The sequence below is a fragment of the Monopterus albus genome, unplaced genomic scaffold (assembly GCF_001952655.1).
Source record: "Monopterus albus unplaced genomic scaffold, M_albus_1.0 scaffold114.1, whole genome shotgun sequence".
Taxonomy (NCBI): domain Eukaryota; kingdom Metazoa; phylum Chordata; class Actinopteri; order Synbranchiformes; family Synbranchidae; genus Monopterus; species Monopterus albus.
Genome location: NW_018127994.1, coordinates 835,362 through 848,497, shown reverse-complemented (window position 1 = coordinate 848,497; position 13,136 = coordinate 835,362). Strand labels below are relative to the sequence as shown.

The 13,136-nt window shown below is 40.6% G+C and overlaps 1 protein-coding gene across 1 annotated transcript in view; it reads right to left on the bottom strand.

Annotated features, from left to right (window-relative positions):
* The window catches only part of mcm9 (minichromosome maintenance 9 homologous recombination repair factor), a 25,457-nt gene that overhangs the window by 9,410 nt on the left and 2,911 nt on the right, over nt 1-13,136 (bottom strand). Inside the window, exons 2-10 of the mRNA XM_020611482.1 lie at nt 9,617-9,805; nt 9,223-9,388; nt 7,171-7,277; nt 5,610-5,816; nt 5,369-5,450; nt 3,799-3,999; nt 3,584-3,709; nt 2,892-3,011; nt 2,293-2,467 (exon numbers count right to left, since the gene is read on the bottom strand). Coding sequence (XP_020467138.1) covers nt 2,293-2,467; nt 2,892-3,011; nt 3,584-3,709; nt 3,799-3,999; nt 5,369-5,450; nt 5,610-5,816; nt 7,171-7,277; nt 9,223-9,388; nt 9,617-9,805 — 1,373 coding nt within the window. The remainder of the gene's footprint in view (nt 1-2,292; nt 2,468-2,891; nt 3,012-3,583; nt 3,710-3,798; nt 4,000-5,368; nt 5,451-5,609; nt 5,817-7,170; nt 7,278-9,222; nt 9,389-9,616; nt 9,806-13,136) is intronic.

Sequence of the window (13,136 nt, the reverse complement as noted above, 5' to 3'; positions counted from 1 at the left end):
AAAAATAAATAATAAAATATTTATTTGGATAACACCAGCCAACCCAGTGCCTTTCTGTGTGGAGTTTGCATGTTCTCCCTTTGCAGGGTTTCTCCGGGTAGTCCGGCTTCCTCCCACAGTCCAAAGACATGCAGTCTAGGTTGACTGGTGACTCTAAATTGCCTGTAGGAGTGAGTGTAGTTGTTTGTCTACATATCAGCCCTGTGATAGACTGGCAAACTGTCCAGGGTGTAACTCACCTCTTGCCTAATGCAGTGGTTCTCAAACATTTTTTGTCATTCCCCACTTAAGAGGGTGGGCGAATTTTCAAGCCCCACTTGTCAAAAAATAACAAAATTGGCCAATTTTCAACACTAAGTTGAAAACGAATAAAATATAAGCGCAACTATATCGTTTGACAGGGGGATAGTTTTCAATTTTGCAGCACTTGTTTCATTCAGCATAACTGACACCATGTCTACAGCAGCAGGGAAAATGAGCTGCTCAGCAATTGACTGGGGTGTGTTGTCTCTAAATGTCTTCTTAATTTGTTGGGTCTCATGCTGTCTGCTGCCAGCTGTTTAAGACACAAGACACACATGGGTCCCTCTTCTGCCCCCACCATTCCCACCGTGAATCCAAGCGCAAGATGGGCTTCATCATATTTTCTTTACAGCTGGCTTTTTGGTTGATAAGGCTACTGCCTGTTGTTTCTTTGTCTGCTTGTGCTGAATCGCCTGCTTTTTTTGTGGTCCATGTAACAAATTTATCCATTTACGTTATTATGCCCACTATGTACACTATTGGCCCTCTGTGTGAATGTTTCCTTATATTGTTGCGCTGCAGTTAACATGCCAATGTTAAACCGTTATTGTTGTACTATGGTTCCACTTTTTTCTCCCGGGCCCTGAACTGATGTTATTTTAATTTACTTGTATTAACGACCCATTTCTAATTTTCTCCGTTTATTGCGCCCCACCTGTCATGTCTTTATTCCCCACTAGGGGGGCGCGCCCCACACTTTGAGAACCACGGGCTTAATGTCAGCTGGGATTGGCTCAAAAAAACAAAAACAAAAAAACAAAAGGGCCTAAACGTAGTTATCAGTCATTTTCCTAATTATAGTAGAGACATGAACATATTGACCAGCAGTATGTCTGGCATGCGAAAAGTCAGGCTTATGACCAGAAGAATACCATCCCCATGGTCAAGCATGGAGGTGGTTCATTGATGATGTGGGGCTGCTTTTCTGTGGGAGGAACTGGCAAACTTCATTGTGTACCTGGCATCATGGATTCCCAGAAGTACCAGGCAATTTTAAAGAGGAACGTGATGCCTTCTGCTGACTAATTAAACCTTGGTGATCACTGGACTTTCCAGCACGACAATGATCCCAAGCACACCTTCAAGTCAACCAAAACTTTGTTGAGAAAAAGACCCTGGAACGTCCTGGAGTGACCTTCTCAGTCACCACATTTAAATCCAATTGAAAATCTTTGGTGGGATATGAAGAAGGCAGTTGCAGCATGGAAGCCATCAAACATCACTGAGCTAGAGACTTTTGCACATGAAGAATGGGTAAAGATTGTGATCGAGAGGTGTATGAAGCTCGTCAGCAGTTACTGAAAACATTTGTGGAGCATCCTTTAGCTTTTATAACTTCTAACAAAGTACCAAAGCTGGGGGTTGAATAATTCTGCACATGCATGTGTTTAAGGAATTACATTTTTCATTTGAACTTCAAAGTTAAGTCAACTTCCGTTTTCAAAGCAACTCCAATATGCGTCAATAAATATGTTATTTAATGAAGTTTCTTACGTATGTATATTGTATTGTGATATATTAAACTTCGGTATATTGTCCCATCCCTACTAGTATACTTGCGAGTCTGTATATTTTATTTATTTATATAGTACCCTATATAAATAAACCCTATATAAATAATTTATTACTGCCAGGTCTCAGTAAATATGTTCTAAAGCTTGTTTTGCAGCCAGGGTTCACTTTAATTTAATCCGACTGCCATATGTCCATATATTTAATATATATTATGCACATAAAGGGTAGAAAACAAATAGGAATGATTAAAATCTTATGTGATTGGCGATCGGTACAAACAAAAATCTGACAACACTACAGCTCTGCTTTATTTTTGGGTGACCTTATATCATTGATAACCATATTTTTGCTATCTCTAATCTGATTTAGGGCAGTAATGGCACTGCTATTCTCCAAGATTAAAACCAGATGTGGTGTTATTTGCCTAAATTATAATTCTATGATCATATAGATATGTATGCATGAGTGTCCTACCCGGCTTTGGCCACACTAATAGACTGTTGCTCCATAGCTTCATGGATGCTGATGCGGTCATGTTCCTTGATACTGTTGAATTCATCAATGCAGCACAAACCACCATCTGACAGGACCAGGGCTCCTGCCTCAAGATGCCAATCACCTCCATCTTTTACTGCTGCTACCGTCAACCCTTCAACAAATGTCATAATGTGCCAGAAAGTTTAATAAAATGAGTAATACCACTGATTGGATATGATTGTATGTAAGAATGCATAATTCTTTATCTGAAAAAGTTCAAGCTATTAATGGCAACTTCCTGATAAATAGCTTGAATAGGCTATTTTTTTTAAATAATTAAACTACTTGTGCATTTACGCCTTTATTTAGATTCACACACACCCATATCTCAAAGTGGGTGACTGAGAGGCAGACAAAAAATGAGGAGATAGATGAAGAGACCAGTGACAAAGGTCGGCAGTTGGACTCAAACCGCCAACATCACACATGCACTGTGCCTGGTATATGTTGTGCTGCAGTGTAACCATTCGGCTACTGGGACACCTCAGAAAGTGGCAACTCTTTTAACCTGACAGCTAACAATGAATATGGCCTACCTGCACTTGTTGATCCAATTCCAGCTGTGAGTACAGAGTGAGGCATAATCTTAGCTGCATACTTCAGGAATTGAGACTTCGCTGTGCCAGGGTCTCCAACCAGTAACATATGACACTCACCTAGACAAATTAAGTACAACCCCACAGTGAGAAAGCACTGCACAGAGGACCAGTTGATCCAATGACAAAAGTGAGACTATGAATGATCAGTTGCATCCCTGAAGTATTTTGGCTTGGTGTTTAATTTTTAAATGACTACAAATTGAGTTTGAACTTAGTGCAGGGTCTTTTTGTATTAAAGTGAATAGGAAGAGGGCCAGCCCAACCACACAGTGCAGTTGACAACACTGGGGACCAGTTTTAGTAGTGGCAAAAAGCCAGCTCGGCCCACCAGCTGGCTGAATGATAAGCCAGGCCAGTTATGCTGTGGCCTTTTAGAAGCAACCATAAAGCTAAGTGGTAATTACATGGACCTAAAACAAATTGTTTTACCAGTAATACCTGTATTGTGACAACATACGGCAGAAAAAAAGAACCAGACTCTCTCACTTGCAGCTCATAAAAAGTATGCTTAGGTGTGTACAAAAAAAATGTAAAGTCATTGCCATTTTTATAAGTTACAAAATGGCAAAAAACTGAAATGTAGGTGCCCTACTTTTCAGTTGCTTGAACAAATAAGAAACAAGAGTTACCCCTGATTTTGGTCCCAGAAGAATCAATTCTCTGCACCCCGCCAGCCAACACCATGGCCACCGCCAGTTTAATCACATACATGCCAAATACTTGTGGGCACAAACTCAACAAGATCTGGTTCCTTCCTACAGAGAGGGGGGAGAATAACAGTTGTGAAGTAAATAAATAAAAATATAGTAAAATTGCTAGTGTTGTGAGGCAAAATCTTACATACCAGCTATGGGATCATGTTTGTAGCTATTCCAGAAGTCGTCAAATTCTTTCTGAACATCCTTCATTAGCAGAGCAGCAGCAGGTTGCTGGTTGTTTACTTCTACGTTGTTAGCTTTGAGGACCAGCTCCACATCACAGCAAGTGCCATCATAAAAGGGCTTCCAGCGCTGGCACATTACCCCATAGACGGTCACTTCATCTCCTGTGAGCACCCCACACAGTCCAAAATTACTGAAGGCTACAGCATGAGCATGGCACTGACATCATGTGAAAACAAATACTGTGGTGTCTCATTTCATTTCAGTCTTCATGCTGCCACAATGCATTGTGTGGCAGCATGTTGCGGTGGAAAGTCTACATCCAACTGATTTCTCATCTTGTATCACAATACAATCACAGCAAAAGACTATGAATCACAGTGACACATTGTTTATGTAGTACAAATAATTCAGTCACTGATTTTCATATTTGATGCATTATGTTAGCATGTTGTCTCATCTAAAATGATAAGGTGCATTGTACTTTCTGCAGAAGCAAGCCAAATTGATATTAGATAAAGCAAAAGCAGTTTCTTTCTCATAGGATGTAGCAAAGGACAAAAACTAACTGAAAGTCAAAGATCATGCAGTGGGTAAAATTATTTTCATCATGCCTCCTTTGAGAAGGTATTGAGAATGGAATGAATTATGAATCATGCCAAACACAAAGGACAGATAGTAATGACATCTGAAGATTGTTTTGAGAAGTAGGATGAATGCAAGCTTTCACAGAAAGGAACAAAAGATAGATAAGTGCAAGTATATAAGAACAAGAAGAACACCAAGTTAAAACACACTTTATACTTTGTATCGTGCGTCTTGATTAATCAACAAAGGGATCAATACTGCCAAGATGTTTTGTTTTGAATCCTCTGGCTACAGTTGTGATAGAGAATTGCCGCCACAATTATGTGTATCAGAATGCTGTTTTCTATTACAGAGTGGTCAAAGAGATAGCAATGATGTGTTGCTGGTTGACAGCAGTCACATCAGAGGCAGTCAGTGTAATGACAAAACCTCCTGCTGGCACTGGTACTAACATGCATTGAGGTCCAACATGACTTTGAAATGAACTACACTTGCAGTTGCATTATTTTTTTAATCCAACATATTTTTGATTTTCTTTGTTTCCATCCAACACAATAACCCTCTAGTCTTCTAACAGTACTAACAATCACCGAGCCAGAGCACAGGAGAGAGAAAAGGGAAACAAATAAATAAATAAAAGTACAAATCAAAGAGTGGGTAAATGCAATTAATTAAAGAAGAATAAAAAACAACTAATTTTCAGATCAACTGGAGTTTCTCAAAATATTCCAGAAACAGACCACACACATTTCAAAATTTTGAGTTAGAGACTGAATAGTAGATCTTCTCAAGACTCAAGCTTGACATAATATCCTTGAGCCATTGAGCATGGATGGGCGGAACAGCATCCCTCCACCTGAGGTGGACTGGCAGTTGCATTATGGACTGTTTGGAGGCGCTAGCAGTATGTCTCTCTTGTCAAACTTGGCTATTTACAGTTCATACCAGATTTACAACTGTCAACCAGGTCATCCTCCAGGACCACCACCATAGAACGAGGAATACTGCCCACTGACAGCTTCTGCACCTGTGGTAGGGAGCAAGATTACACTCACTAAAATTACAATCCATATTTCAGACACTATGCAAATTAACTTTATTTGATGAAAACAGTAGCAATATCACATGAGAGATCACAATGTTATGAAAGAGAAAAAAATGGGGATCACAGTCACAGCTGTCCTACTTGCTCTTGTATTTTGATCTCCTGATAGTCCCTGCAGACAGCTGGCTCAGATCCTCCAGACAGACAACTGAATTTGTACGAGTTACAGCCATCAGGGTTAGGGCAAGTCGTTGGAGGAACAAAAGTATAGAACTGGTCAAAATCAGCCTGCACTGTGAAAACATGGCGACACTTTGCGCACATGTAATCACGCTCATATTCCAGAACCTATGGAGGGAAGGGGGAGATGATTCTAAGTACAACTCAAAGAAAATCAAACTAACCAACAACTACTACTACTACTACTACTACTACTACTACTACTACTACTACTAATAATAATGATATTTAAAATGAAGACATGGCAATAATCAAAAGTAACCAGACATCTGTGCTCTCATTGTTCAGCCACAACTATACAGCAGACCCTTTTCAGTTGAACCATTTGAATTACCAGTAATTAAAGTAAACACCACAACCACACAGAGACAGGTGAAAAATCAAAGGAAAAATTAACATAAAGTGTCTTGTACCTGGTTCACACAAGTGGATTTTCTAATCTTAACCAAAACTAGACAGTTCAGTCAAGATGCAGGACCACACGCACATGTCGTTTTTACCAAATGATTTCAGAGTGGCGATTCCTGGGACTTCACTTCAAAACAAACACGGAGGTGCACTGTTATCAACTAGTAGCATTTTAAATGCAGCTGCTCTACTTTGAACTTCTTCTGGATGTCCAAACTCCTTTATTTCTAAGCCCGAGTCCTGCATCCCTATGATGGAAACTAATTTCGCCTGCTTGATATTAGGGTAGGTTTCCAGGAAATGTGTAGTCTCTATGAGGAATTAAAATAAACATGCGTGTGTCTCATTAAGTGGCTCATTAGATATACTGTATGTCTGTGCAGATTCTCAGTCATCCAGGTCATAGTAAGCTGAAAAAAAATCAATTGGACCACATTTCTAGGTCGAAGACGTTTCACCTCTCATCCAAGAGGCTTCAGTTCTGACTGACTGGTGTTGAGGCGGAGAAAGATATCATTAGATATAATTATAATATAAGATATAATTATAATACAATTTTGGCATCATTAGGACATTTTGTGTGGTCCTCAACACTTCAAACAAATAATTATAATAAAATTTTGGCATCATTAGGACATTTTGTGTGGTCCTCAACACTTCAAACAAATAATTATAATAAAATTTTGGCATCATTAGGACATTTTGTCTGGTCCTCACCACTTCAAACGAATGTATGAAGGTTACAACTTTTAGGAATGAGGTGAGAATTAGGATAGGGTTAGGCATTTAGTTGTGATGGTTAAGGATGTAGATTAAGGGTAGGGAAGGCATTATGCCAATGAGTGTTCTCATATCTAAAGAAAGACCAACGTATTTGTGTTCCATCCCGACAAATGTTCTGCTCATGTAAAAATAACAATTCATCAAGTTTAGTTTACTCCAGAAACAAAAGCTGTTGCTAAAGGATGAGCAGAAGATGCAAAATGGTGGAACAAGCTCCATTCAATTCAATTTCAGCTAAATGGTGAAAACTGAATGTGGGCCATGTTGTTACCTTGGCAACACCGCTGCGTATGACAATACCAGTCACAGACAAAAAGTGCTCTACATCTCTGGACCGGGGAATGGTGTCTCTGGTCATCTCTGGACACAATGGCAGACCTGGGCACACAAGTGACAAACAACAGAAAATTAAAGACATGATTTTAATAGGAAAATCGCCAGCAGCCATAAACGGTCTTATACTTGTATAGCACTTTTCTGTGCATTGCAGCACACTTAAAGTGCTTTCACACCATTTGGCCATTCACCCATTCGCACTCCAAGCACTCACAAATTCACACACTGGTGTCCTCACCGGGCGCAAATGGGGGCTCACTGTCTTGCTCAAGGACACTTCGACATGTGGACTGGACAAGCTGGGAATTGAACCACCAATCTTCCGGTTAGGAGACAACCCGCTCTACCTCCTGAGCCACAGCCACCCGCCCATAACATATTGACTAGCTGCCTAATATTCCATAGGTCCCCCTTTTGCCAACAAAATAACTCTGACTTGTCAAAGCATGGACTTCACAGACCTCTGAAGGTGTCCTTTGGTATCTGGCACCAAGACATCAGTAGCCCTTTAAGCTGCAAGGCACAGCCCCATGGATTGGATTTGTTTGTCCAGCACATCTCCAGCAGGTGAGGCTGGGGAAACCCACATCCAGCACCCAGACAATAAGCACAGGTGCCCCCCAGGGATGTGTGTTCTCCCCTCTGCTGTTTTCACTCTACACCAACAACTGCATCTCGAAGGACCCCTCTGTCAAGCTCCTAAAGTTTGCTGATGATACAACGGTCATTGGTCTCATCCAAGACGGTGACGAGTCAGCCTATAGACGAGAAGTTGAGCAGCTGGTCCGGTGGTGTAGCCACAAGAACCTGGAGCTGAACACGCTCAAAACAGTAGAGATGACAGTGGACTTCAGGAAGAGCTCTCCCACCTTACCCCCACTTATTATACTTGGCAGCACTGTATCAGCAGTAAAGTCCTACAAGTTCCTGGGCTCCACTATCTCCCAGGACCTGAAGTGGACGTCCAACATCAGGACCATCACCAAGAAGGCACAGCAGAGGATGTACTTCCTGCGCCAGCTCAGGAAGTTCGACCTGCCCCAGGAGCTGCTGATACAGTTCTACAGAGGAATCATTGAGTCTGTTCTCTGCACCTCCATCACTGTCTGGTTTGGCTCAGCAACCAAACAGGACAAGTACAGACTCCAGCGGACAGTCAGGACTGCAGAAAAGGTCAATGGTGTGAGCCTGCCCTCCATGGAGGACCTGTACACCTCATGGGTCAAAAGGAAGGTGGAGAAGATCACTGCTGACCCCTCATACCCTGGACACAATCTGTTCGTACGTACCCTACACATGGACAGGTGGCATTTTGAGGAGATAATCAATGTTATTCATTTCCCTTGTCAGTGGTCATAATGCTATGGCTGACTAGTGTAAGTTCTTATGTCAAATAAAGAACAGACTCATGAAATTACAGTGAATACTTACAAATATTAAGCAATAAAGTATATGAAAATGACTTAATATTTAGTGTTATTTTATAGACTTTAATAATTTTCTGGCACCCCAGCAATCCTTTATGAAATATTGTAACAACTTGTATGAAATCTTGCATAGATTTAACTTGGAAAGAACACTTTGAAAGCACCTTGTTTTATTGAGGTTATTTTCTGTCTATTAAGACCAACAACTGAACCAGCTAATCTTTTCTATAGTAAAGACACCAACCTGTAGAGAACACACAAATACAAAACCCAAAAACTTACAATGCTTCTTTGTGCCGTCATGTAATTGTTGCTTTTAATTTGCATTGATTTATCTATATCTGCATTTTAATGTTTTATCTATTCGTGTGCATTGTGTGAAGTGCTTTGAATTGTCTTTGTGTATAAAAATGTGCTGTATAAATAAACTTGCCTTGCCAATATTTAAGGGCAGAAGAGAGTTAATTTAGTCTGAACCACTGCACCAAACAGCCTCACAATCACAAACTCTGAGCAACATCTGGTAACCCATGATCATCATTCCCAGCCAGATGACTAACCTGTAATGCGGACATGAAGAATGTGTCTCATTCCATGTTCTTTAGTTCTTCGTCCTCCAAAGTGCTTGGAAGAACCATTCTTTGATAACTCAGTGGCTGTTCTGTTTAATACTTTATCAAATATAGCCAGGACATCGTTGGGATAAGCATTAAAATAGTCCCCAACCTGTGGCCACACACAGTACATATACCATGTATTTAGTTCAAACAAAGATTACATGAGTACATCCAAATGTGCCATATTGTAATATATCTATACAGAAAAAACATTTCTATTAATGTTATAAGGCATTTAACCATATCATCAGGGTTTAGGCGACCAAATCTCAAATACAATGAAATACTTCTGTTCATTCCGAATACAGCAGATTGATTTGAGCTGTGGTGACATTACCTCCATACTTGCATCAAACAGTGTCATGGCATTAACAACAACAGAGTAATGGGTCTCTTCATTAGCGTCTGTAATAAGCCGGAGAATGTCACCATGATGATGCTCTGCCAGGTAGATTTCAAACACCTGGTCAATCAGGGCCTCTTCTTCTGGGCTTATCAACATAGTTAAGTCAGGTGATCTGAATCCCTGGAAGAATAGAAATTAACAATGCAGTGATCAGTGTTTGAGATTTATAAAGACTGGGATCATACAAATGTCATGCTAACTTAAACAACAATTAAAAACAAATGCAATATTTCTACTAATTAACTGCCCTGCAATACTGCAGTAGTTAAAATCAGATACTAGAAGACCAGTGATGCATTAAGTGATTTTGTTGACACTAGGCTACTCACTTTTCCCTAATGTAAAGTCGCCCCATGTCTGAATGACAGAAAGCCATCACTTTAACAGACTAATGATTAATGTCGGTGTTGTGTCAAGATCTGTTCCCCTGTTGAAATGTGTTTCTCCTAACCTAACCTGAACCCCTACCTTACCCATTCCCATAACCACCAAGGGGGCACTACTAGAAGCACAACTTTAACAGGGGGAAACATCTCAATGGAACACAAGCCTGGTTCCCCATCTTGCCTGTCATCCTTAGTAAATACCAGCTAGTGGACCAAGCTGTGTCCATTGTGTTCTCTTTTATCTTCATCATCAGACTGTGTTGAAATTTCCTACTGTCTCAAGCATTAGAATACTAAAATTGACAACTGATTACCTACCCAACAAGCAACTATCCAAATAGTCGAATATTGGGGTCTACAGATGCACTGATCAATCGTCACAGATCGGAACGGGCGGGTATTCTGTGTGATCGGCCTCAACGGGTGACTGGCTGATCACTGTAAGAGTTCTGATTCTGTGCCAATCAGTTTTAGAGGCACAGCAGTCCACGTCACACATGCAGTGGCACAGACCAAAAGCATAGTGTGTACAGTGTGTAGGATCTCGCATGCACCTTCGTGTCTGTGCCAGGCATGTTCACTCACACATTGGAAGAGTTTTGTGTACAAACAGCACTGCTTTGAGGCCTGTGTTCATCTAAAAGTTGTCTTTTGTTATTAAAGCTACTAGGCCCCCCCAGTTTTTATTCAGCAGCAAGCTGCACCATACAGAAATAATGTTTTAATGTTGTACTGGCATGGTTGTAGGTTTATACACAATATTTTATACTGTTAGTTTTTATGACATATTTTGCCTTCTACTTGTTTGTCCCTTGCCTCAGGCATGGCAGAGGGTGTTTGATAAGAGCTGTCTTCAAAATACTATACAGCAAAATAGATGATGCATGTGCAGAGAGGAGACGACAGGTGTTCCATCCTGGGCCTGTTGACCAGCACTATACCGAGGCAGACTCCGCTGTCACCAGAGCACACCTGGTCCAGCAGATGAAGCAGTGCACTAAAAACATTCAGTTCCACTTTGCAGGTCATCATTTGCTTCAAGGAACACACATCTTCTCCTTTCACACTGTATTTATAAAATGCAGGAATTTAGTTCAAAGACATCAACTGGTTTACTCTTTTGCTGCCATCAGCTACTGTGCTACGCTGCTTTGATCAGTTCAGACTGTGCAATAGCAAAACATTCCTTCTGTATATCATATTTACTATTTCTCTAATGTCAGTGTTTTGTTTGTGAGAGAATCAATAATGGTTCTCATCAAGTAAGGCCATTCCATTCTTCCAAGCAGAAGGAATCTCAAGACTTATTTATGCAGTGTTATGCCTTGACATAAACAAACATACCACTAAAGCAATCAGAAAATCTGCTCTGATGAACTTCTATGATCAGGGTGGACTCAACTTTCTCACTTTCTCTACTCTCAGTAATACTTCCAATACAATTTTTGAAGCAGCATTTAGCATTATTTAATATCCAACTACATATTTTCAAAAGTACGAAGAATGGATTTTATTTCACTTTCTAACTGAAAAAAAAACCCTTATAACTATACAACTTTCACAGGCAAACCTTTAATTTATAAACATATTTTTTCTCCCAATAGACATTTTTTACAAGAATAAATTATTCTTTTGTTATAAAGTGGCCTGAACATAAAATATATTTGTTTAACCAACTATTCCAACCATATATTTAACTTCTATTAAATGTAATAACTGCAATATTTGTGCATTACATCTTAAAGACTTGGTCTCAGTTCCATGTGTTTTATCTTCTTGGTAAAATCTCATAACTGACCTGAACTGGAAGAAGATTTGGACTTTGCCATGTATCTCATTACCAATAAGATAGAAGAAGTCACTTACAGGATTATGCATGGATATTATCTGTCCAAGGTCTTTTTACAGTAAACACACAAATAAAACAAACACTGTTATCATTGTTCTTTTTGTGAATTGCATTCTAAATTCTCTATTCATAAAGGTCTTCTCTTCTTCTTCTTTCACGTTAGGGGTCGCCACAGAGAATCATTTGTTTCCACCTAACTCTATCCTCGGCATCCTCTACTCTCACCCCAATTAACTTCATGTCCTCTTTTAGCACATCCGTATATCTCCTCTTTGGCCTTCCTCTTGACCTCTTGCCTGGCAGCTCCATCTCCAACATCCTTCTACCAATATAACCACTATCCCTTCTGCACATGTCCAAACCATCTCAATCTGGCCTCTCTGACCCTTGTCCCCAAAACAGCCGACCTGAGCTGTCCCTCTGATGTGCTCATTCCTAATCCTGTCCATCCTGGTCACTCCTAAAGAGAACCTCAACATCCTCATCTCTGCTACCTCCATCTCTGCCTCTTGTCTTTTCCTCACTGCTCCACTCTCTAACCCATACAGCCATAGCTGGTCTCACTACTGTCTTGTACACCTTTCCTTTGATTCTTGCTGACACTCTTCTGTCACACAACACTCCTGACACCTTTCTCCACCCACTCCAACCTGCCTGCACTCGCCTTTTCACCTCTTTCCTACACTCCCCATCACACTGGACTGTTGACCCCAAATACTTAAACTCCTGCACCTTCTTGACCTCAGCCCCCTGTAACCTCACTGTTCCACTTACCTCCCTCTCGCTCATACACATGTATTCTGTCTTACCATGACTGACTTTCATTCCTCTTCTTTCCAGAGCAGACCTCCACCTCTGCTCTCACTACAGATCACAATGTCATCTGCAAACATCATTGTCCACAAAGATTCCTGTCTGACCTCATCTGTCAACCTGTACATGACCATAGCAAACAAGAAGGGACTCAAAGCCGATCCTTGATGTAGCCCCACCTCCACCTTGAACTCCTCTGTCTGACCTACAGCACATCTCACTACTGTCGTACTCCTCTCATACATATCGTGAACTACTCTGACATACTTCTCTGCCACTCCTGACATCCTCATACAGTACCATAGCTCCTCTCTCAGCACTCTGTCATACACTTTCTCTAAATCCACAAAGACACAATGCAGCTCCTTCCGACCATCTCTATACTTCTCCATTAACATTCTCA